At 45.4% G+C, this 26,874-nt stretch overlaps 1 protein-coding gene across 1 annotated transcript; it reads right to left on the bottom strand.

The window, feature by feature from the left end:
- Positions 1-762: 762 nt before the first annotated feature.
- On the bottom strand, positions 763-21,864 carry LOC149347303 (uncharacterized). The gene is made up of 9 exons (XM_089541537.1): positions 21,813-21,864; positions 14,227-14,273; positions 13,633-13,674; positions 9,981-10,019; positions 9,082-9,175; positions 7,642-7,778; positions 4,563-4,610; positions 2,174-2,209; positions 763-930 (listed from the first exon to the last, which is right to left on the bottom strand). Exons 1-9 carry the CDS (start codon positions 21,862-21,864, stop codon positions 763-765), a joined length of 663 nt encoding a protein of 220 aa, XP_089397663.1.
- Positions 21,865-26,874: the final 5,010 nt, after the last annotated feature.

Genomic DNA, 26,874 nt, shown 5'->3' with positions numbered 1-26,874 from the left:
TGAGATTCGGGATAAGGCATGCTTTAATGCACCGCGGTTCATTGCCTTTACGTCTAATGCTGCCTTAACTTGCGTTTATTTCTTTTAATTTCTCTATGTTTACAATGCTCCCGATGTATTTAAAGTGGCCTCCCTTTCAATAAAATACTGGAAGAAACCGATTAATTTCTTTGAGATTTTCCGCATTCTCCCTTTATGAATAACTCTGGCGGCGTTTGTAAAGGGCTGGCTTGTATAGTGTTGCAAATCAGCGCATTGATAGTTACTCCCATCACAGGAACAGGTTTACTGAGAACGTTGAGGGCACTTCGCGCCGTTGGGATGGCAACAGCAAGATGCTGCTGGTACTTTGCCAGCTGGCTTAACATTAATCTTCTAGCTATGGTAGCTTTGAATGCTGATGCCATGGATACCAAGGTAGCCGCGCTTTCTTGAGTCTAATCTGATCTATTTTGTCAAGAAAAAATTCCATACTTTTTTTCTCCAGACGCGTAAATTTTGATGCCACATGGGTGCTTAGCCTAAGAGCGAAAGAAAATACAATGATGAAGAGTGCTGCTGGACTCGTGTCTTGCGTCAAGACGAATGCTAGAATGTTGTGAGCTGTGTGCAAAACATTCAGATAGAAAACGCAGCTCCTGCCTTGGTTTCTGAATAAGAATAAATCTGAAATTTAAAGCGCATGAAATCCAAAATCTCTTTGAGGCGCGAGCACAACTCTTCTCAGGCACCGATTCCAAGTGGTATAAATGAGCGGTTCTGCTACTTACAGCCGAACAATACTTTGACCGCAACGGCCAGGGCTGCCACAGGAACATTGAAGGGCGGGGGAATACTTGAAGCAATCGAGTTCAGCAGATTATAGATGACGCAGCCCAGAATCTTTCCGAGGACTAGAGGATTCGTGCCAATGAAGGCTTTCATCAGGCACTGCAAACCGGAGGTATTTGTACAGAAACACTGAGAAACAATACATGTCTCAGTTATGCAGCTTTAGCGCGTCAGGTACTACAGCCAGACCAGTGTGAGATAGATTGGTTGTCGTCCGCTTCAAAGCACATCATTGCGCAGCGACATCACATCACGCAAGTTCTTCGTTTCCACGACCGTCTGGTAGCTGACGCGCTCGTCACGTCGTCTACCGCATAAACGACACCACAATACTGCCAGCTCAAATGAGCTACTGCATCTGTTAGTCGGGCACATTAGTTTATACAAGCAACTTAACCACAGGAGAATTGTGTTGACTTATTTGATCGACTACGAATCCATTATTTATATAGCTGACGCTCAGAAAAGTACGTTCACATTAAAAAATGGCCCAGTATATTTTTATTTTCTGGGCTGTTACTTATTACCAATTACTTTTTTAGGGTTACGTCTCTATGTAACACAGTTTGCCCATTATAGTGCACGAGACTTATTTCAATCGTATACTGCCTTTGTGACCATCTTTAAATAAAAACTATTTTGCTGACGCCAGAGTAGCAAGGTTCCTGCTTGTCACTAAAAGGTTCAGGGGTTCTTCGACGTATCAATACTGCAAACAAAACTATGCTGTAATTTTCTTCGGTATGCTACTTCCTGCAAGATTTTCAGCCACGCGCAGTCTCATTCTTCGAGTTTCGAGTTTCAAGTCTGCCGTTTCTTTTTAATTTGTGGAGCTGTTTCTTAAGGCAACACTGCATTTTTCACTCCACCAATAGGGGGTAAAGATACCAGCGGTGCTACCAGGACTTTGTCATTTTATGATAGGAAATGTCGTTTACTGTGGCCAATTTAACCACGCAACACGCATGCATATGTTTTTCTAGTAATGTTTATAAGATTATCGCCCTGTCACTTGCAGCATCGCCTCTTCCCCCGGGCTTCAATAAGGGTGCTTTTTTACCTGATTTTAATTGATTACACTCGCTGTTGTCACAGATTGTTGCGCTCGAACAGGCAATGCTATTAAACATCTCGAGGGGACATGCTTAAAGTTTTCACAAATCCCAGAGTTTCCTCAAGAGAAGATTGTATGCTCTTCCACTTTTAAGTTTGTGCCTTTCATTACTGCTCAAAATTAGGATGTGAAGGCATACGAAAGAAGACACTTCGTTCACACCTGTAACAATCTCATTACAAATTTTTAAACGAATAGTATAAATTTTTAGCGCTGCCGATAGCTTACCGATATGGTCTTCATCAAGTTATTAACCAGTGCGTCCTGAAATGAAAAGAACATAGAAAGTTTTAAACGGCAACAATTTAATAAAAATATAATTGATGCCCCGAACAAAACAAATCAAGTACTTGCTTCTTCTTACTCCTGTACAGAAGTCGGGGAGAGGAATAAAAGGAAGCTTTGCAATTTTAATTTACAACACACCAATTTCAATCCGATGTTTCACTTGAAAACCCTCTTCTTATGAAACTGGCGCCATCCTTTAGTCACACTAAGCACAGTTCTCACAAGCTGCATTTACATGAACGCGACTTTGGCACATCACAGTTTATAACCCACCTCTTGGAGATCTATGTCGCCATTTATGTAAAACGCATCGAGTCTCACAGGGTGGTGTCGGCACATGCAGTGTTCACTGGGGGTGGTTGGCCTACAGTCATTTTGTGCGGAGTCCGCTTCCCAATAAACCGCCCGAAGAGGGGGGGGGGGGGACGTTGTTTACGGTCAGAGCGCCAGACCGCGAGGCGGGGCTCCTTATAGCCTGCGTGCCCTGGCCGGAGATTATTGATATTAGGAGATAGATGCATTACTTGTAATAAGGCGCATGTATTAAAAACGGGGGATTGACTAGGCCTAAAGTTGTCCGATCAGGGGTCAAATTACGCACTTCGAGAATATTGATGATGGTAAGAATTCGCGCCTGCTATTACCGGCTGTTAATAATCCCCAATTGTTACCATGCGCAATAACAACTGTCGTCAATAGTTACCATAATGTTAAGAATTGGCGAGAGCTCTCATTGGGCGCATCCAGATAGCGACGCCATCCGCAACGGCACGCTAAGCGGCACTGGGGCCAAAACCTTTTCCCAGAGAGCACAACCTACCAGTTCTTTACAGGGACGTCCCGTCTGCCACGTCACGGGAACGCATTTGATAGTCTCATCGGCCCCGATATCTTCCAGTTCAGATGTACTCAGGAAGTCGACTATTTCTCCTCCAAGTACTCCGACTTGCCGGTTTACGCGACACGCTCTCATGATTTCTTTGCCCCATCTACGTGAGTGCGATGGGCCCTAAAATTATTTCAACGCTCTCGTCGGATTCCGGTAAACGCGGCTTCAAAGGGATCTTGGACAAGAGAAATTATGTGTCGTATAATATGCCGCCCGAAAACTTGGATAATTGTCAACTAAAAGAAAATATTCGCGTGTATTCTTCGTTTCATAAAGCTACTAAAATCCCTCAGAGGGTGATAAAGCTATTTCTGGCGAGTTTTACCACCGAAATTGCCAATTGTTACAAGGGCTAAAGAGAAGCGTGCCAATCCGTCCCACAACTGCCTTGGATTGAGGGGCCCGTCTCTAATGTTTTTAATTCCACAGTAAAAAGGCATTTTACATGAAAAGCTTCAGCGCTTAGCAAGCCTATTTCAAACTATATCATTATCTACTTCACGTAAAGAACCACTTAGTATTCAAAAACCTAGATTCTATTACCATTTCTACCTATGCTTCTCGTGTTATAGAATACAGAACGTGTTTGTTGCTCGGAGTATTCCTGATTTCACTTCATAAACGAATCAGACAACGCGATGATCGTTCACAAGTAATTGGCGCTGCATACTGCAATGAGGAATCCCCGCAAAGAAACTGTCTTGACGATCCTGTAGTTAGTACGGCCGGTACGGGCGATAGCATTGTTGCTTTTTAGTGTTTTTCTTGCAACAATTGCGCTTTCAGTACGCGGAACGTCCTTGACATTTCAACAGGGTACCCTAATAATACAGTCCAAAATTAGCTTTGAGATACTGACCGATTAATATTTAATTTTAGAAAGGTCTTCTCATTACAACGATATGTAAAGACTTTCAGCGTTTCAACTTCTATTACTGAGCTACGAAAATTGCTTCAAAATTAAGTTCTACAGAAAACATTGCCACAAAAAAGCAGTGTCTAACGATGGCTCGGAAATTCTGGCCATTGCACTTACTTGCACTGCCGGTAAGCAGTCGCACGTACTAGAATATCAGACTGCAGTACTCCCTCGGAAGACCACAATGGAAATATAACCTAGTTAAGCCGCCGTTCACTCACGTGCTCAAAATGAAGAGAGTCATATCCTTTAAGGCATTTTGCCCTGAGGATATCTTGCTCCTCTATTGTAGTGAAACTTTGCTTTTGAGCGAAGCATTTGAAATAACTGGAGTAAAGAGTTCATATGAAAAAGACCACATAAAAATCTATGTCCTTTACATCAGTTTTGCTTGCGGTTTCTGCGCCCTGTACGTCAGGTTTATTGCTTCTTGCAAAAATCACAACGCAGGCTATAAGCTAATACTTCAGTAGAGGCAGAATTCTAGAAATCAGATGATGATCTTGAATGTCTGGGCTTACCGTCACTTTGGTGGGTGCAGTGCACAGAAGCGAACCAAGCGTGAAGCACTGGAAAACGATGAAAGGAGTCAGAAAGCACACCTTACTGCGTTTCTTTTTATTCATGCCATTCGGCGAACTACGCCGGAAAAAATATTAGAGCATGGCCCTGCTGTCTAGAACCCCGAGGTTGTACTTAATTACTTAATACTATTTTCAGAGCAATATGAACAACTTATGCGGCAGCTACAACACATGCGACTTCTCCTGGAGGAAAGTGAGAAAGAGATCGTTTTATTAGTCCCTGGAGAGACTAGCCTTTAATTTAACCAGCAGGCTACTCCTGGTGAGGGGGCGTTAAAAATAGTTCTAAACATTAAGGAACAACTTTCGCCCACACAAAAGCATATATACAATCTTCATATCCGAGGTATAAGACCCGTATCTTTCAGCGACTTTAATGTTTTTGTGCCTGGAAGTATTTTTGAAGCTGCGTTTTGGAAGGTCCAAGAACCGCCACCAGATTTATGGCTGAGTTCTTTGGGTAAACCTTGTTGCGGTTTAAATGTTCTGTGCTAGCTGAACACCGTTGACGCTGAATTGCCTAATAGACAAATTTTTAGATTCTTTCCTGCTGCATTTGAGACAGTGTTTCAAGGAGGACGGCAGACGTGGAGCTCTTCAGCATCTGTCCCTGTGGTCACGTAATGCACAGGCTCGTTCCACATAGACCTTGTATTGAGGAAGGCACTTCATAGCGGAGAGAAGAGAATTCGCCATGCTCTTAGCGTTTAAGAGGCTGAATCCGTTTTTTCTACGAAACACTAACCAAGTGAAACAAGAAATCTAGTTTTCACGCATTTACAATGTGAATGCTCTAAAGTTTGAGCAACTAGGACAGGATTTGCGCCGGCTATCTCGTTAGGTAATATTCAAAATCTCGATGCATTAAGCCGCCTCTGAACTCTCCGGTACCTTTATATTTCGGGAAATATTTGCATATAGCAGTTCATAATTTTATGCGACCGTCTCTTCAGCTTATGTTATTATTTCCTCTACCATTGAAGGCTCAAAGTGCATCAGCAGACGCTTGCTGTAAAATTACACTCGAATCATTTCAATGTTTTTTAACTCTTGTGGATGTTATTTCCAACGTGACAGATCGCACAAAACCTGTATTAGAAGAGCCCCAATGCCATTTCACTGCCTTCACTTCGTCCTGTCCGACGGCAAAATATGGAATCCAAATGAAAACTTGATTGATGTCCGTACTCAGCACTTCGTTTATGAAGCGGCACATAACCGCTACGCTAAAGGCAGAGTCACTCTAGGGCGATTTGGGTCGCTGAACCGGCAACGAACGGATTTTCTGCTTTCAAGCCACGCTTGTCACACTAAGAGGAAGCCAGAGGCACTCCTCATGGAGCGGTGTCTGTGGCACGGTGCTGAGATCCGCGTAGTCGTGGTACAGTCAGCCGGTACGATGCCTCGCTCTCCGCACCAACCAATAGCCGCCGCCGCCGTCTTCAGTTCAGCCCACTTACACCCGCAGCACGCCTGGTCTGGATCCCGCGACGTTGATTTCGATAGCTGCTTTTCGTTTTTTTTTTGGTGGAGGGGGGCCATATTCCCCAATAAAGGGCCAATGGCACTGATTGCACCCAACTGCTACTGTTGGTACTTAGAGTGTACAAACAGACACTGCGCGTTTACACGTCAATAAAGCAAGCTCAGCTCAACGTATTTTAGATATTATCTTGTCATCTGCTTGTATTTTAGATATCTTGTCATCTGCTTGGGTTGTAGTTTTGCTTGTTTAGCGAAGTGCAGTAAATATGCAAACAGTGCCAGTAGATGGGAAGGCATTTATGGGAGAGTCTGGAAAGCTTGGACGGGTATGCCGCGCATTCCCGATACTTTCCACTGATTATATCAGTTCACTTCAAAGCTGCCAATACTTCATTTTAAATCGGTTTACTAGAAGCATATGCGTTCGGCGACCGTTGGCATTAAAAAAACACTTTCAGCATTGCTGTACAGACTACGTTAAACCGGCACTCCCGAGTTATTCTTCTGGTATTGTGACGTAGAGAATCAATTTAACATCACTATTCTAGAATCTAGAATTTATGGCCATTTGCATTCCCTAAACATTCATTTCCTGGCTATAACCGCCGAAATCACGCTCACGCGAGTCCTGTGAGCTCACCAGGTCTAGTTTTCGCGTGTGTTGGTCGGCGTCAACTGTTTTCAAGTGTGAAAATGTGAAATGCTTTTCAGAAGCATGGACATATTTCGAGGCAAGCGTGAGGCGTCTTCCTTTTGTCGTGCTATACTACCCGTTTCATTTTGGTCAGCAGTTTCGCGCCACTGAGAACGGCATGGCGACGCGTGATAACTGCTCGGCTTGGTCCAATTCACGCAATTTAAATTAAGTTAATGCATGAAAGTACACCAAACATCAGTTTCAGCGACTCTAAAGCACCTGGTAAACCCCATACGCGGTGGTTGTATCACGATGGAAGGTGAAATTATAGAGGCCAGTGTACTATGCGACGTCAGTGCACGTTAAAAAATCCAAGGGGCTCGAAGTTTACAGAGGCTAGGTAAGCATCGTCGGCTAGGTAAGCTTTCTACGCATTCTTATAACACTCAAATGACAAAAAACTATTACTCAGACTGATCTCTGAGCGTTGCGTCCTCTGTTGCCATGGGCCAAGCGACAGTATGGACACGTTACATGCCGCGAATTGCACTCCCGTTCCTTCTCTATTTCTTTCTCTACCTTCTTCCTTGTATGTGTAGTGTTTCCAACCTGCGAATACTTTCTCGGCCCACTGCTTGTCCATTGGGTAAAAGATCCTTTTGGACACGACTGGAAAGTGAGAACGATGCTGAAAAACACGGCAATGTGTGTACCGATGTATTTCACATTAACACCACTAGCTGGAGTTAAGCCTGCGATGCTTGCTTCCCATACGCAGCACCGAAAGCAGATAGTTGATAGGACGACGCTTTTAGAGCTCTAATTTAATTCGGCAGCCACTAGTAGATAACATCATACGGAACAAAAATGTGAAGCATAGAAGACACCGCTTACCTGAGCCGTTTGGGCGTTATTGGGAACAGAAACAGAGATTGGTGCTGCCCCGCAAACAAAAGATGTGGTTGGGGGAAAGAGAACCAGGCATCCCGGCACGGGGTTCGCAACGCAAAACGGGCTGAGGTTCGGGAACGCTGTAACATCAAATTGCGACACAGCAATATATAAATAGCGCCCATCTTTGGTGGTCCGAAATTCGATTTCACACGATTATTGCACCCAGAACCCGCGTTTTCACCTCGGAAATGACCTTCGCAGAGAATACGCTAGGGAAACGGAGAGAGATGGTCGTTAAGACATACGCATATATAAAAGGGCAAAGAGAACGTCTGTTTTCCTGAATGAAACTATGGACACTGCACAAAAATTACCTCTTATCCAATGCTTATTCAAGAGGAGTGTTCGTTCAACTGGCTATCCTAAATCTTTTTCAGTGCTTGTTACTCTTGAGGTGAATTGATTTGAGAATGTTTATGATGAGTACCTTTTAGATGTGAAAGACCTGAACACCGGCACTGACCAGGCATTTAAACGGCATCATGCATGGATCGTTATCCGCTGAACGAACTCCCGATCTATGGCTCATTTCCTTTTGAACTGGCATGTGTAATGTTCAATAACCATTCTCGCAGTTTACAAATCAGTTAGAAGGCCTTGCTTGCACGCCAAGTGAACTCCAGGAGATTGGGAGCACAAAACAGGGCAATCTGTCTTCCAACCTTATACGACCGCTTATGGTAAACTGTCTTTTTAGGCAGAAAAAAAAGGAGTTCCAAAATTTTATAGTTATAGAAAATTCATTCAACAACAAGATTTGTAGCAGAATTTTATCTAAAAATATCGCCCGTTTATTACCCTCGAAAATCTAAAAAAAAGAAAACTTATACTTATAGAAGTATAGGAAACTTATAGAATTGTATAAAAAATCCCCGTAATCAGAGAGTTTCTAGCATTCGGTGAAAACGAGATCGGATGAGTCACAGCCAATCTTCGGTATTCTGAACTTTTTCTGGTGGCTCAGCAAGCGCACGAAGCCGGGGACTAACATTAAGAAAGGCTGCAAAAACAGAATAGCAACTAGGCGAACGAGGGGCAGTTCTGAAATAAGTTCTCAATAAACTGTACGTTTCAGTTGCTAGAATAGAAGAGCGTAGTGAATAGCACCTTTTGCTTAGTTTTATCGACTGAGAGTGTCGTTAGGCTGCCGTGTAACTAAGCAAATGATAAATGTAGAAAATGGGCTATGGTCTATCGATGGGGTCTATTCCGAAAGCCGCATTCCGCCCGTCAACATCCACAATGGGGATTTAGAAATTGTCCACTGTGATATCTGCTATCGTTGGAATTTAAATGAATTTATTTCGCGGAGAAATGGCGGGGACGATGTAAACGCCGCATTTCTCATTCGTTTAATTCCCGCAAACCTGATATACTTACGTAGACCACCTTGGCCGAAGACTATCTTGATTACCTCCAAGATGACGGCCACGGCACCCAGAGCATTCAGTTGCATTAACCCTTTGTACAAGCACTACGAAAGAACAGGGATGACATATTTACAGGTCAAGTCAACTTACAGGCGCACACAATACCAAAATTCAACTAAAGGTTGTTCAGCAATTATCAGTATTGGGCACGCTTTTTTCGTGTTTGCCTCAATTATTTGCGAGTGAAAGAATAGTGACTAGTGTTCGAATAGTGAACGGTGAGTCTAAAATTAACACGCAGAGAACCTAAGACATGTTTAGCAGTCTCGCAACACAACACAAGTTCTCAATTCATTTTGAGGAGTTGGATTTATTAAGAGAATATGTGTACTTAGGGTAGGTCATGACCGCTAATCCGGATCATGAGAGGGAAGTAACTATAAAAATAAGAATGGGCTGGAGCACCTAAGGCAATTTCTTTCAGATCAAGAATGGCAGTTTACAAATATATCTCAAGAGAAAAGAATACTACAGCTGTATTTTACTGGTACTCACCATTGGGAAGAAACTTGGAGGCTAACGAAAAGGGTTCAGCTTAAGTTAAGCCACGGTTGGACTCTTTGCACGCGACCTCACCTGCTGTCCACGTCGTGGCTATAAGTGTTCGTTGGCAGTCGTACACTGAGAAAGATTCTGTTCAATGCAAATACGAACGGCTAGTTATTGCGAGCTAACGGGCTACAAATGCCCTGTGGTAAGAATCTGATTTGATGCGGTTTTGATACCGATGCTACAAACAAGCTCTTTCGTGGAGCAGATCAGCAGAAAGCGTCGTTATTGGTAGGTACAATGAATGCGTGCAAGCGATGAGAAAAGGGATATGAAGGTCCACTGCTAATTTCAGCTCACCTGAAATGCCTTTGCAAAGCTGGTGACGATGACGTCTGCCTGTTCCGCAGGAAGAGAGGAACAGTAAAAAAAAAATGAGGTATCGGAAATTATGCGTTAGTCTCGGCAACCTAGAAGACGCTAGAATTAACGCGCACAGTATACCCCAATCCGGACAACTAAAATCCTACAAAATATTCTTTACTATTGAACTCTTCGGAAATCCCTGATTCCTGCAAGATGCAAGAGGAACGAGTTTTCTTTGTTCTCTTATGCACAGGAGCCCTGTGTCTTTTTTTTTTTGGAAGGTTTGCATGGGCCGAAAAGACCTGAACTCTTTTCCAGATTTGTCTTCACGGCCTTCTACCAAGTTAACGAGCTCTCCAATTTGAACGCCTCTTTTGGGCTAGGGTACGAGGTATGCGGTAATGCGTTTCCCTTCCATTTTGGAGCTGTTGCAGTTGCAGAAGCAGCTGTCGTAAAGGCAAAAATGACGCGAATATTAACGCGACAGTTTTACGGCCGACTTTCCCAGGAATATTCGGGTGCGTTGTCACACTAATTCAGCATTGGCCGTGAGGGGTGGGACAACACATGCTGAGCAAAGAAAAGAATATTTTTAAGACTAGAGCTGAATTGGTTCTTTTATGAGTTCGCATAACTGAAACATCATGGTGATAAACAACCGTGTGATGTAAATTATTGAGAAAATTAGTCGCTAATCGAGCCCATGACCCTTTAGTCGCCAGGCAGACATGCTTTCGCAAGGTCATCAGGTACGTTCGCTCGATTTGACTAAAGGCAGACCATGTGTCTCTTATGCTGTATCATGTTGTTTAACATGTCTAATCATGCTCCCTACACAGTATGTGGAATAAGAAATTGGTGCTAACTAAAACAAAAGTAGAAAATATTCGTGAACGCTTCGTCGTGTCATGCCCTTAAGGCAGATCTGAGGTGTTCTCCTATTTTGTTGGAACGAAAGCGCCCTATGTCCGCCTCAGTACTCAGTGTGGTTCTCATTTACTTGGCGTCTCTCATAGCCTCAGTCGCTTTGGGACGTTAAACCCCATAAACCATTTACCTGTTGTTTTTTTTTTCGGTTTATGGGGTCTGGCATCTCAATGCGACTCAGGATACGATGACGTCGTATTGAAGGGCCCCGTAAATTGCGACTACCTGGGGATCTTTTATCTCCATTCAAATTGCACACTACATGTCCCTCTAGCATTTCACCTCCATCGAAATGTGACCACCGGGGACGGAACTGAACTGATGTTTTTCGGGTCACCAGCAGAGCACCATTAGCACTGCGCCACTATGGGGGCTGTTGCTGATCTACAGCTAGAAGGCGTCGAAAACATCTTAAAGTGCACGCTATCAATACTTTTTTATGCATATATATACAGTGTGTTTCACCCAGGAATTTACGGAATTTTCCAAAATAGGCTCTTTTAGTTAGCAGAGCGCTTTTGAGATATACCTTTGTTAGCCGTGTAATAAATCAGAATGCAGGTAAGGCGGGCTGACTAGTAGGCTGGCTAACTAACATTTAATAATTAACAATTTACTGACCGGACGAAATGTTGGCCACGGTGAGTAATATCCGAATCAGTTTTCATAATTTTTGAAAACGGGTTTAGCCTTCGAGCTGTGGCGCAACAAATTTTGGTGTTTTCTAGGAGTTTTGCTTAGCCTGCAAGCGTCTGTAAAGAGCATATAGTTTGACGCGATGTAGCGAAAATTTATTTGGCCGCCGCGCCTAGGGTAACCATGTTTTCGAAGTTTTAAAAACTTATATGCATATTGCTTACGGGGGCTACACGCCTCTCAGTATTTAAGGAGCTTAACAGTAATAGGTAAAAATTTAACGGTTCGATATTAGTTAATCCGCATGTAACTCAGCACGTCGTAGCTGTACGCTGATGTACTACACTGCTGACAATGCTATGCCGTAGAAAACATTCTTTAACTCAGAAAGGCTACATTAAATATTGTGTAAAGTCTGAGGGTTAACATCCCATATCTATTATATATATATATATATATATATATATATAAGGATGGGGTCAAAACTTTCCGATTATGTTTGTTTGATACCAACAGTTTCGAATGGAGGACCATCCTATATATATACATATATATACAGGATGTCCAGGCTAACCTTAGCCAGAGGTGAAAAAATAAGATATTTCAGGTAGGCTAGGGAAACCACTTACATATAGCTACCAGCCGACTTGCGCATCTAGGCAATTTTTTGTATTGCTATTAGTTAAGGTGTAATTAAGATAATTTTTCTAAATGGGTCAATATTCACATTAGACGGCAGATGCGAATAGCGAAGTTGGAGAGCACGTTCAGAAACCTCCATTTTATTTAATTGCGATAAACAAAGCCGTATGTGCATCTTTTTTCGAGCTTCAAATAAAGTCCACGAAATACAGAAAAAATCACATGACCAGCGCATTCGCGCACCACGATTGTGCTGCTCTCAATCCTCGCTTGAGTGAACGAAATCAGCTGGTGGCAAGGCGCGATGACCACGCTGCTCCAGCAGGCCGATATGTCGACGGTGGTTGGGATGCCCGCGCGAGCCAGTCTGCAAGCGTGATGGCGCAAGTTGCGCTGCAACCACCGTCGATATATTGGCCTGCCGGAGCAATGAGGTCGTCTCGCCTTACCACCAGCTGATTTCGTTCACTCAAGCCAGGATTGAGAAGAGCACAATCAGGGTGGGCGAATGCGCTAGTCATGTGACTTTTTTTCTATTTCGCGAACTTTCTTTGGAGCTCGGGAAGACAATATACGTGAGGCTTTCTATATCGCAAATAAATAGAATGGAGGTTTCAGAAGGTGCTCTCCAACTCTGCTACTCACGCTTGCTGTGTAAAGTCAATATTTACGCGCTTAGGGAAATTATCTCAACTGCTATTCATTTAATTGCAAAGCGAAAAATTGTCTCTGATGCGCAAGCCGGTTGGTAGGTGTATGTACGTGGTTTCCCTGGCCTACCTCAAATATGTTATCTTTTAATCCTTGACTAAAATTAGCCTGGACACCCTCTATTTATATATAAATAATTTGGATGGGCGACAGAACTACGTGAACGTTGCATACATCAAGTACACAAAACGGATAAGGTAAATTATCTAGAACAGCGAAAAAAAGTATACAAGCCTTAAAGGAAAAAAAATACTGACAGCCAAAGGAGATACATCTTGAAGCGCATATCTGTGAAGATATGATCAGATTGATCTATATTCGCCTTATCATTTTTGTTAGACGTTACAGTCGTTTGAGTCTCAGCGGAGAAGCCGACCAGAGTGAGTCTTTATGACCGACTTCGCGACGACCGACTGCTCTAAACATCATTTAGCAACAGCTCAACTCCCTCATTGACAGAGATAAAGAAAAAAACAATAGTTTCTTTTGCATGAGCGGCTGCTGGTTAAGACACTCCCGCTTGCTTAGGAGATTGTATGATGTCATGCCCTTAGTTTTTAAAGTGCAAACTAATTTATTATACCTTTAATTGTCGACCTTCTGTGTTCCTGTACCTTTCCTTAAGTGTGAATGTGAGATCTAAGATGTAATGACACTTTATTTCTATATCATCTTCCTAGGTATTATCATAGCCTCGAGCTCAAAGAATACTTGAGAAGACATTACTTACGGGTTGATTAGGACACAGTACCAAAGAAGTAGACCCAAGGCACTGGAAGACATTAAGCGCAAAATTTCTGTAACCGACACTCAAACTATGCGTTTCAGTCTGTCCTCTCAGAACGCTGAAAGGACTGAAATCGAAAGTTGTGCCGCCATAGGTTTGGACCCTAGAGATATGGAACCGCCATTTAGAGCCTACAGTATATTTAAGGCCAAGTTCACTGATCATAAAGCAATAAATTTGACAAAATTGACATGCCTGGATCTTCAATATAGACTTCAGACACAACATTATCAATCTTTACCTTACTACTTCAGTCCAATGGTAAATATGGCGAATGAAGATCCGTTAGCGCAAGCCAAACACGGTACCACGTGACTGAGTTTTCTTTTAATGAGTACTGCGTGATGGCATGTGAAGTAACGAGAGGATTTTTGTTGTATTATGCGAAATAACTGAATGCAGTCGTGCTTGTGTGTTCTGCGAAAAATCTTGCATGCAGCTGTCGCGCTCAGATCTCTGCTGCATCACAATTCCATCACACTGTCCGAAAACTGTCTCTTACTAAGCAGCAAAATATACTGATGCGGTTGTACTCACGCTTTTAATGCCCAAGATATCAGGAAAAGTTCTACTGATGCACGCGGCTGCAAGGCAAGCAACACACTTAGATATAATATTTGCTCAAGTATGTTTATCCTGTTCAATTTTATTTCGTCACGTCAATAGTAAATCTCGCCTCATAGCCCAAAAACCTTATAACTGCCATTGGGAGAAAAGCCGCGGTCTTTCGGCGTCCGTGGCGTAAAATTTCTCTGCGACGTCGCCATGATTTCTCATGACGCCAGCGGTACACCATAAAGCAGTTACGTGTACAGTAAGAAAGAGAAAAAATCTTCCGAAGGGGTGGAAAATATTAAAACAAACCTTAAGATTGGAAGGCGAGCACGCATCCCAAAGACCAAAAAGCTGCGTTAGTTCTTGGCGAATAAAGGCGAACCTAGTGTATCGGTTTCTTTACGATTGTATGCTAAAGGGCAAATGTGTCACTAGAAAGGAAGATTTTTTAAATGAACTACGTAACGTAGCTCGCCACGAAATAGTGCTTTCACATTCATGTCAGTCAAGTTTCCTTCGTAGATTTTACACGTTTGCATTGCGCTCATCGAGTTGTTGAAAAAGTTTTATTCCTATACTGTGGCGGTGCCATTTCGCGCTTGCTTTTATTAATGATACTGCGCGGAATCAATCAATTGGCATAAATAAATAAGGGGCAGGTTGAACGCGCTATTTTAAAAGATGATCCTGACGCGGAAAGATAACCGGAAGAGACCAAAAGATATCTCCTCGTACTGATCGACATTACAGGCGCGGACAAAAGTAAACGGATCACGCAACTGTCTCCGAAAATTTTTCACGCGTCACCTATTTGAAATTTCCAGCAGTGGTACGCGCATGCTGGTAGCGGAGGTTGGTGGGCTTTCTTGTAGACAAACAACGCTTCTTCATTACCGATGGAGAAAGCGTGATTGCACTTCGAAGGCAATGACGTGCTCCGTTTACTTATGGCCGCGCCTGTACGTTAATAGAAAAGGGGTTACGGGAACGTGTTTAGAATGATTTGGTAATGTTTTTATTTTTGGCGCGTTTTATTAGAACACGAGAATTTTTTTAAACGAAGCTTTTTTTTTTTTACTTTCCACGTGGACCTATATGAGTCGATTCGTTTCTCGAACACGATGAACTGAACTTTTCGTCTCTTCATATTCCGTTCTGTCAAGAGTTATGCCGCAACTTTTTCGCGCGGTAGCCTACCAGAAATTTACATTTATGCCATATCAGCCTCCCTGAATTCCCTTCGTCATCTGTATTCCTTTTTGGTGTCTTCGGATCGATCGCTAATAATAAATATATCGATATAGATAAGAGCGATAACATAACGGATGCGCATGAAAGAAAACAGAGCGCGGACACCGTTTCGGTTCACACTGAGGGCCACCAAAATCAAATATGTGAAAAATATATTTGAAAGAACTGCACAATCGGGTGCCACAAACATGCGAACGGCCAGCAAGTAATAAAAATAATAAATCTAAGTGTATAAATAAGTAAAATATGAAAATACGCAGTTATAAACACATTTCAAGAGTCTTTTGTTCTCAGTAGTGAAACAAAAAACGGGAATGAGCGGGTAAGTTCAAGGCCACCTAAGCTGTTTGATAGAGAACGGGCAGCAGTTATTGAAAGCAGATAACGTCCGCCTGTTTGCAGACAGCTGAGCAGTAATCGCAATATAAATCCAATTACGCTGACAAACCAGGAAGACAAAAATATTGGTGCCACACTACTGTGATAAAGACGACGTGTGGCAGGTGCTCTGCACGCACTCGCGCGCACGAGAGAAGACGAGGAAGTGGGAGAATGCAGATCGGCTCGACCGTATGATGCGTGTACCGTTTAATTTCTAATTAACCTTTTTTACGATACGACATATTTTGGCGACGAGGATGCTGTTCAAATTCAGGACCTGGACGTGGACTGCTCAAATTCCGTCATGAGCTTTTCTGGGATTCAGCCGCCACCGCCCTTCCTGCCGACTCCTGGTCATCCTGCCCTTCCATGGGAGCAATGGGAGCTCTCGTTCCGGAATTACATGCTGGCCTCTGATGCCTCTACTCTGGGCGCGGACAGGCGGAGGGCCATCCTGTTGAAGTGCGTCGGGCTGGAAGGTCAGCGCATTTTTTATTCATTGGCGCCGCAGTCGTCCACTCCAGCGCCTACAGATGCTGAATAGCACTCCGGTAACGAGGCGCCCCGCCTTGACGAATTTGATGAGGCGATGTCCATCCTGGCGGAGCGTTACAAATCGTCCGTGAATGTAATCGCCGCACGTCATCGCTTTTGCCGTCGAGTTCAGGCTCCAGGAGAGGCAACCGATGTGCACATCGCTGTCCTTGGAAGCCTTGTCGGCGACTGCGGGTTTGGGAACATGGCGGACGATATGATCAGGGACGAGGTGGTGGAGAAGACCAGGATTTGGCATCTGCTTGAGCGCCTACTCATGGAAGGCTCCTCCTTGGCTCTGTCGCGCGCCGTGCTTCTTGCTCGACAATGCGAGCAAGCTTCCCATGAAGCTAGGGAATTGGCTCAGGAGGTCGCCCCAGTACAGCGTGTTGAATGCGAGCGCGGATCGGGACAAGAACCACCTCAGGCCCATTGCTGCAAGTGCCAATGTCACCCATCGCAACCTTCTTCTGCAATATCGGTGAGAATGTGCTACCGTTGCGGTTCTACGGCCCAGCTGGCGAACAACAACGCAGGCCGAGCCCGCAACCGCAGGTGTTGTCGGTGCGGTAAGATGGGCCATTTAGACTCACTCAGCAAGTCGTCCCACCATCCAGTTCAAGTTCAGCAAGTCGTAGATACTGCTGACACATCGTCGATGCCGGATGACTCCAGCCGTGCGTCTATTCTCAACGTTGAAGGTCAAAAAAACGGAATTTTTGCCTGGGTCCTGACTGAAGGCAAGTCCATCCGCTTCCTGAATGACACCGGCTCATCCGGGTCTATTCTTTCTGAAGACCTATACCACCGATTCTTCGCTGATGCTTTCCCGCTTAAATCAACCGCAGTTCAACTCTTGGACTATTCTGCCTTGGATTATAGTCGAAGGGAGTTTTGTTGCCACAGCAAAGTTCCACGACCGTATCGCCTGCATCCTGTTGTACGCTGTCTCGGGAGGAACAACCCTGCTGTGTCTGGATTCCATTGCAGCCCTACAAATGAAGATGAAAAGTGCATCGTTGGAATGTCTTTCCGTGACACCTGACACGCCTTTGTTTCCTCCTGAGCTACGTCCACACTTCGAACATCTCTTTTCCAAGGAACTCGGAGTTGCCCGTGGCTGTGTGCACAAAACCAGAGAGTAGGATTCTGCTTTTCCTGTTGCTTGCAAGCTCCGACGGTTGCCGTTTGCCATTCGACAGAAAGTTCCCGAGGAACTCCAGAAGCTTGAAGCTCAAGACATCATTGAATGAGTGGACATTTGCAAGTATATTTTTCCTATAGTCGTTCCTCGGGAAAAGGACGGCTCGACCCGAATGTGCGTTGATTTGCGTGAGCCGAACAAGGCTACTGTGGTTGACAGTTTTCGCTTGTCTCAAACGGAAGATCTTCTACATAGCTTGGCCTGATCACAGCGTCTTTCGGAGTTTGACCTCGCCTCGGCTTACCATCAAGTACTGCTCCGCCGCGAGAGTCGGGAATTGACCACATTCATTACCCATGATGGCCTCTTCCGCTTCAAGCAAGTTTGTTTGTGCCTTACTTCGGCTCCTTCGGCTTTTCAGAAGATGATGTACTTAATTCTAAAGGGGTGCAAGGGTGTGCTCTACTACATCGACGACATCATAGTCCATGGCACTACCCGACAGGAGCACCTGACCAACCTTCGTGCTGTTCTAGAGCGCCTGTCCCAAGCCGGACTCAACCACAACCACAAATGTGTCTTCGATGTTCCGAAGCTCACTTTCTTGGGGCACGTTGTCAGCGGTGAAGGACTGTTTCCGCTTTCTTCCACCCTCGAGGCAATTACGAAGGCTCTGACTCCATCTAAAAGCGGTGAGCTTCGCTTTCTTCTTTGACTTGCGGATTTATACTCCAAGTTTATCCCACTTTACTCCGGCGTTGTTGACCCTATGCGCGCCTTACTTCGTGGAAGCGACTCAGCCTTCGCTTGGACCGCTGCTGCGGATTCAAGCTTCAAAAAACTGAAGTCCATATTGACGTCAAGCGACGCGTTGCACGTTTTTGACCCTGCCCTTCCCGTGGTCGTAACGACTGGCGCTTTCGGATATGCCCTTGTGGCGGTGATTCAGCAAGACAACGGCCGTTTGCCGGCAAGCTGTTGCGTTTGCCGCCCGTACCTTGACACCCCAAAAAATAAAGTGCTCTGTTTGCGAACGTGAGGCCCTAGCTTGCGTTTGGGCGTGCGAACGATGGCACGTGTATTTGTGGGGACGGCCTTTTGTTCTACGCACCGACCACAGTGTACTTGTCACTTTGATGTCGACGAAAGGAACGGGGCATCGGCCTTTGCGAATTTCACGTTCGTCGGCTCGCCTGTTGTGCTACAACTATACTGTAGAGTACCGTAATGGCAATTACAACTCTGTTGCCGATGGTCTGTCTCGTCTTCCATTACCGACAATATGATGGAGTAAGCCAAGTGAGTTTGATGTAAGTGACGACGATTTCCTCTGCCTGCTATCGCCAGCTGTGACTTCTGAAGAGCTACAAGAGGCAATCATCAGCGACGCGGTAGTTGCTCAAGCCATTCACTTTACATCTGAGTCATGACCGGACAAGAAATTCCTTCCGTAGAACCTCAGGCCATACTCTCTCTTCAGCTCGGAGTTGTCCGTCGTGCAGGGCGTCTTGTGCCGAGGTGACAGACTCGTCGTTCCCGAAAGTTTGCGACGACGCCTCATTGACATCGCGCACGAGTCACATCCCGGAATCAGCCACGCCAAGAGTCGGCTGCGTGAGCTCTACTGGTGGCCGCGAGCGGACGAGCCCGTCGAAGAAATGGTACGGACATGCGTCATGTGACAGTCCTGTCTCAAGTCGGTTCGTCCGGTATCAGCCCCTCTGCAACCTGTCGCCTTCCCAGAAAAACCTTGGGATAAGGTTGGCATTGATACCGTGGCAGCTTCTAGTGGCTGGCGCATCGCGATCACTCTCATGGATTATTATAGTAAGTGGCCAGAGTTTTCTTCGCTGGTACCATCGCAACTGAAATAGTTCAAGAATTTCTGCTAGGCTTTTTTGCTCTGGAGGGTTACCTTCAAGAGATTGTGTCTGACCACGGGCCACAATTCTCATCGATGCCCATGAAACTTTTCCGCCGCGAACGGGGGATACTCCACTGCTACTCCTCAGTGCATCAATCTCAAGCCAATGGCCTTGTTGAACGATTCAATCGAGTGGTCAAATCTTATATTCAGCTGGCTCTGTGCGAGCGACGCGACCTACGTACAGCTCTTGTGGACCACCTCGGTGTCTACGACTCCACGCCACATGCCACGCCAGGAATTGCACCAGCCGTCCTACTTCATGGCCGGTTGCCCCGCACAAGACTCAATTTCGCAGGCCTGCCGGATCAGTGGATCCGAAAAAGCGCTTAAGCTTTAGCGACGGAGGCTTCAGGAGAAGCAAGCGCAGTACAAGCTTCATGCGGACCAGTGGAGTGGCGCCAAGCGTCGTGGCTTCCAGATCGGCCAGTACGCGCGTGTTCGCAAGCTCACTGTATGAAGCAAATTGTCAGCTTGTTTTTCGGAGCCTCGGAAGGTTGTGGAGCAACGTGGGCCTGCATCATATCTGCTGGATGATGGGCGAGTGTGGCATTCGTCCAAGTTTTCTGCGGTTCGTCCAGAAGAGGTTCAGCAGCAACTGCCCTACCCAGCTCCAGTGGCCCTTTTCGCTGACATTTGGCCGCCTATCGACTGGACCAGAGTGCCGCCGACCAGTCCACATTCCGGAACCGTGGTCCAGGGTTCATCTTGGGACGCGCCTTCAACCCAGCTGATGCCAGGCACTGATGCTAGCCGCCCGGGCCCTTCATCGCACCTGGCTTCGCCCGCTCCAGAACCGGCAGCCGCTCCTCAACCCTCTTGTACATCAACAGCGGCAACTGCGGCTTTACTTCCTGCGCCGCCTCGCATAAGTACATGCCAAAAGAAGAGGCCCGCAAGGTTAAAAGACTGTGATCTATATTAGGCTACTGGTGGGGACATTCACTTGGTTTTTTTTTTTTTAAAGTGCGGCGGAAATGTGATAAACATGAAGTGGGGCAGGTGCGCTGCACGCACTCGCGCTTACGAGAGAAGACGAGGAAGTGGGACAACACAGATCGGCTCGACCGTATTCTGCGTGTACTGTTTAATTTTTAATTAACCTTTCTTACGATACTACTTCGTCTTGCGCATTTGGTGCCAGGTAGATGTTCCACAAAGCGCACCACTGTCCGTATTGTTCGTCCCACAACCTGAACATTACACCTCGCGCTCTCCGGCTGCTATTGCATCTTTATTGTACTTGCAGAAGAAGGAAGATCAGTATCAAAGGACAGCAGCTCATGGGGTCACGAAGGAAGCGGGGTTTGTTGGTGCTTGATTCCGGGTTGCGCGGTTATTTGCAACTATGCGCAATGCAGCGTAGATGCACAAATCGAGGATAGTTATCCGAAGCCGGCTGTCTCGGAGACGTAAGTGTTCGAGATCTCCAAGTTAACAATGGCAATCTCTTATCAAGCGTATACCACTGGTGGTAGGCCGACCGATAGTTAGTACAAACATCACTGATTGCTGTTCTGAACATTTCAACATTAAGCGCACGTAGTGAAGCGAAATAAAATTAAATGGCTCCCTTCTTCAATAGTTTTATATGGGAGCAGCTTTATTTGATCAAAATAAGCCAAACCTCCTGCTATATTCAGGTTGATGGGTGTATATACGTGACATAAAATTTCGTAGATGCAGGAAAAGGAAAATATTTAGGACTTAACAAAAGCTAAAGAGAGTTTGCGGTAGTGTTGAGCAGTTAATGCACTCTGTGCGGGGAGTTCTTGAATACGGAAGACAACCAAGAGAAACCTGACGAAAATAAAGCGACTGAGTGTATATACGATTTAGGTGACCAAAACAAGGCAAAAAACTGAAATGGGAGCACTGCCGAAATAAACCTTCCAACTAAATCCCTAACCCTCCCGGTTATTCGCTACTGGGTATTCCTATGCAGTTTGTGTCAAAGAAAAAAATGTTTGCTCTTTGCGGGCGTAGTGACTAAGGTAATACCTTATAAACATGACACTAGCGCCTCAGACGTGCACATAGAAGGAGAATCAGATAAGTTATCTCTCTTCCTTGCTGACTCTTTTTCTACATCCACGTCTTACGCTAGTCTTACGTTTATAATGAATCGCAACCAAGAAGCCCAGATTTATTTTTTAGCTAAGGTCACATAGTTAGCCCTGCTAGGAAGGACCCCTTGAATAATTTTGGCTGCTTCTGGCCTCCATTGGTGTGCGCAGGACAGAAAAAAGTGTATTGTAACGAGCATCGGCAAGGTAGCAGTAAAAAGGAACGAGATTTGGGAGGCAGTTTGAAAGGAATAAAAAGGCGCCTCACCCGACAGGCCGGCGTTCATCAGAGGAATCAAGAGCAGGATGAGGAGAGCCATTGCAGAAGATGGGGTGCTCGGCCTGGAATCAGCGTCTGAGGTGCAAAAGACTGCAGTGTCTTCAGAGTCTGAGGTCCCCCCTTTTTATTGGGGCTTGGGCTACTGCATACCACATATTTTCTTTCCGTAACACGTGCTTTTCAGCTCTTAAAAACAAACAAAAAAAGAAACCAAAAGGCTGCGGAAAAGAGAATGAGCACACTTCGGTGGCGATCAAAACACCTAAATATGGATCTGGAGCAGCAAGCCCTTCGGGGGTTCAAAACATGGACATCTGGATTTCCTTTTTGGCTGGCACTTGTGGGCGCATCGGAGCGACCAGGCCGTGATTTGGCGCTGTTTCAATGGGGTTAAAGTAAAAAGCCGCTTTAAGTAAAGTTGAAACTAAGTCGCACCAATGGCCACACGTGCGTCCTTCAGCCCTTCACATACGCCTATTGCTAAAATACTATACGCATTGGCAGGACACCTGTTCCGGGCATCCACGTGCCTAAAACTCTATCTGCGCAGTTTCCATATTTTTAGAGGTGTGCAGAGCTGAAGGCTTAGCCCTGATTGTTTTCGCGTGATTCTAGAATAATACGAGCAAAGTTGGTAGTACCCGAGATATGAATGGCGGTACCTTTACCTATTTTAAGAGAGTTCTTTTTGCTCTAGTTTTAGGTAGCACACACGTGGACAAGCCGAGGTATTTTTTCATAGGGACGTTTTTCTTCTCTTTTTACTTCAGCGTGAGAACTGCCCATGAATGAACTAGATTAAAGCGTGATAAGAATCGTGCTTTTATGTAATACCAGATTTAGCACCAGCACACGTGGAGCTCATGCGAAAAACAAGGTCCCTACGCAGCGGATTTTGCACACTCTGCACGAGCGGCACATCGTATGCGTCCGGATCAGTAACGCACTTACAGGAATTCAACACCGTATTTCAGTGTTATAGCCTGCCTGTTTACTAGGTCAGGAATCTGTGCTGCGAAAATCTTGAGCAATCAGTTCAAAGCTCCGACGGAACATTGGATATAGGCATAGAAGCGCATGCGACGCAAGGTTGATACAGTTGTTCTTTATTATGAAGTGGTAGGTGCGATATAAACACAACCCGTTATATTGTATTGCACATGCTGGAGCAAACCAAGGCATGTAATGAAGAACGCGTAGGAATTCCTTGTCACTGTGGTTTAAGATATGGCACATATAGAGAGAGGACCACAGCAGAGCAGCGTCATTTGGAACTACGTACAGGCCTTTCAACCTGATTGCCGCCATACTGCACGCTGGACTGGTTTTTTTCACCTGGCACTACCATCCCCTCCATGGGCGTTGCTTTATTGCTCACTAAGCTACTGCGCGCACCTCCCGCCGGGGCACCATATTTGTAGCGCCTGGTACGCAATGCGGTCTAGGCAGCAATTTAGTTATGATCAGTTGGGAAAGATGTACAGTCTTTGTCAAAAGTAACCAGGCTGCATGGTTCGCTTCTAGCTCGCACAGTGGAGCCCTTACAGCTTCCCTGATGTTGAAATGGTCGTTAAAAGTAAAGACGGGTTCTTCTTACCTTCCAACACCTTTCAATCCACAGGGGCTCCACTATACACAGTAGAAGCAAATCGTGCAGCCTGGTTACTTTTGACAAAGACTGTACATGTCTACGTTATAAGAGAATACTATAAAACTTCGAGATAATTAAGACAGTTGGCGGAATATCAAGTGAACCTACACTGTTATCAAAAAGACGCCTAAATGGCAGTAAATGGCTTGTCACCTCTCGCACACTCCTAAGAGGGTGTTATTTACTTTATACAAATGGAGTACATTGTTCATCCCCATATTATTCATCCCCATATATCATCCAAGACACTGCAAACAAGGTATATTCGTAGGACAGGCAACGAGACTAAGAAGAATATGTAGCGACGACGACGACTACCTGAAACACCTACACTCGCTAAAAAACACACTAATCACCAGAAACCATCCACAGACAACCCTCAATAATGCGTTCCAACGAGCAACCACTTTGAAACGAGATGTAATTCTTAAAAAACGAGCAAAAAGCTAACAGTCAACGACCTCCTGCACTTATAACGAAATACTCAAACGGGCTTCCAAACATAAACAATATCCACCGGAAATACCACCCCATTTTGACTGGTAACGACCGTCTCAAGAAAATATTTCCCGACGCACCAAGGGTAACATACAGACGCAACACAAACTTGAAGGACATCCTGGTGCATGCTAGGCTCGGTAAGAAACCACCACCGACAGTAACTTCATGCTCTCGACCTAGATGCGAGACATGCAAACATTTACAAAGGGACACTACGGTTAAAAGTACGGCAAGCGATTTCAGTTTCGATATAAAGACTAGTTTTGACTGCACATCATCCAATATTCTCTACATGCTCCAGTGCTCCTTCTGCCAGAAACAATATATCGGAGAAACCGGGCAAACAATGAGTGCCAGATTAAACGGGCACCGGGCTGACACAACACGGAATGAACAGAAGGCAGTGTCGACCCATTTTAATCAACGCCATCACAAATTCGACGAACTCAAATTGTTCATTCTTCAGTCAGGCTTCAAATCGACTAGGGACAGAAAATACAGAGAAGCATTCCTAATCCACAAATTTAAAACACTGCAACCAACAGGGATTAACATGTCTAGAGGAAACCTGGAATCTCTCAGGTACATTCCAGAGTTAGCATAATTTTAAATTAACAAATGTCTTGCACGTGCTCAGACCATTTCCTAGAACCTCGCATAAGTATATTATTTTTTCAGGAGGATACTGGGGCGGGATGGGTGGCGCGGGCGTGGAGGTAGACAGGATCAAGGGCTTGTCCCTGTCTGCTTCTATGTCCGTGTCTTTTGTTGCGCCCCTGTGTCCTCCCGAAAAGTTATGAACCAACACGCCCAAATACAAGTACTTCTGAGTATACTATCGCTCTTTGCACCCTTCCCACGTCATATCTTCCACCACATTTCCGGCCTTCTCACCGTCTCCCTTTGACTCACCTTTTTTTTGTTCTTTTCTTCTAATCCCCTACTATCAGTTCTCGGAAACCATGACATTCCTGTTACCCCCTCCGCCCCACCTTTTCGGCTTTCTCTGAACTCGAGCCATTCCCCCCCCCGCCCTGCCTTGTCCTTCCTTGGAAATGCCCCTCCTTCCAGTGCCAGCCTATGTTGTTTGCCTTCTTCTCATTTCCCTGTACCACGCTGACTAATCCTCTTATCTGAGTTTTTCAGGTCCTACAGCGCCTCCCCCCGTCGCAGCCCCTTCAAAGCTTTTGTTCATTACACACACCCCCGGATATAAGTTTTTCCACTATTGCAGCTTAACGAATCAAGGTTCACCTCCCTCCCCTTCCTGACACGCATCCCCTCTCACACCACTTTCTTTCCCCACCCCCGGGGCCTTCCTCCTCGGAGCGAAGGCCCTATTTAATCCCTGCCAATGATGAACGCTTTGCCGAGACGAAGACAAGTCCCCTTGTCGAAAGGTTGGCTCAAGCAACCTGAGGTTTTCTCCTCCCTTGTTCATTTTTGTGATCGCAAAGGACCATCTACCACACCCTCTCTCTACCATGGACTCCAATCAACGGAAGATCACGGAACAAGGTAAGCCTCTCCCCCTTCTTTCATTGGCACATGTAGCGTTGATAAATGATAGTCAATACAAGCACATCCACAATCACTTTCCTCACGGAGAACATGCACCCTACATTAGGTTTCAGAGCGGCGCCAAAACCAATGACATAAGCAAACCGATAGCCGCAGCACCACAGAACATCACGCACTTCGTCATTCACTGCGGGACTAATGACCTGAAACACAGCAGTGCGGAACAGACCATTGAGGCCATGAACACACTGGTACACGAGGTCCATGCAAACAGACCAAACACGAAACTGCACCTGACAACCGTGCTTCCTAGGGTAGTCAACTTGCACCACAGACACATGCCACAATCCCGCCAACTCGCAGCTCACGCACAGGACTCGTTTAAGCTCAACAATTTTTTGCTGGACATGGAACATTACCAAAAAGACGTTGAAATCATCCACCACGCTCAGATCCATCATGACCCTGAGGCACTCCTGGCCAGAGATGGACTTCACCCTAATTTTTTTGGCGTCCAAGTAATGGCAGACGACATAAAGTACCGGCTGAGAAACAAATTTAAGCGGACGCCAAAGCCCACTCATGCTCCCTGTCCCACTCTGGCCAACACTCAACAACAGAGCACCCACAAAAGCGACAACACCCAGGAACGAACACCGCTTACCCCCGCTAGGACCCAGGACACCTCCACACAGTTCACTACAGAGACTCGCGACGCTGGCACACAGACGGTAACCGTGGATCCCACACCAGCGGAACAGCACGTAGGAATCCCACCGAAAGTAGCCACTAAACAACAAAGCCACCACTTCACACAGACACCTACGCGATTAGTGACGCACACTAGCACTCAGATTGCCACCGACGCGGACCTCGACACCGATACCACCCCCAAACAGAAGTCCCCTAAACACACAACACCCGTCAAGAGGTCCACTCGGCGCAAGCACAGATGACTTACACCTGGCAGCACCAATCGCCCCGAACCCAAAAGACGAATTTTCCTGGTCGCCAGATAACTAGCCACTAAACAAACTAACTACCGATTCCACCTACACACTTACAAATCCTACTCACGGCACAGGACAATACCCAAAGGACTTCGAGTTAATGTTAGGTGCTCCCTCGGTGCGCTCAGGCCTGAACTCCTCGCTCGATGGGAAAAGGTTTCAAAGGACGCATCCCTTTCAATCATAGCTATTTTAAAAGAACATTGTCAAGAGCAGTTAATTTCCCTCGATGATCAACTTTGTAAGATAGAACTAAATTCGGACGAAAGCCAGGCACTAGCAGATTTTGTAGCCAGAAAGGAACGCAAGCTGCACGATAAACAACAGCGTAAACAAATTAGAGATAAATATCCGCTAGATACGAATG

Source organism: Amblyomma mixtum, chromosome 4 (assembly GCF_055824585.1).
Source record: "Amblyomma mixtum isolate Tamu chromosome 4, ASM5582458v1, whole genome shotgun sequence".
Taxonomy (NCBI): Eukaryota; Metazoa; Arthropoda; class Arachnida; order Ixodida; family Ixodidae; genus Amblyomma; species Amblyomma mixtum.
Note: the sequence above shows the minus strand (reverse complement) of the source record. Positions and strands in the feature narration are given on the sequence as shown.

Coding starts and splice junctions, on each gene's coding strand:
- LOC149347303 (XM_089541537.1), bottom strand. CDS start 21,864: ATGGCTCTCCTCATCCTGCTCTTGATTCCTCTGATGAACGCCGGCCTG. Junction 13,675..14,226: donor ATATCTTGGGCATTAAAAGC/GTGAGTACAACC, acceptor AATGTCTTCCAG/TGCCTTGGGTCTACTTCTTT. Junction 10,020..13,632: donor TACTGTGTCCTAATCAACCC/GTAAGTAATGTC, acceptor CCTGCGGAACAG/GCAGACGTCATCGTCACCAG.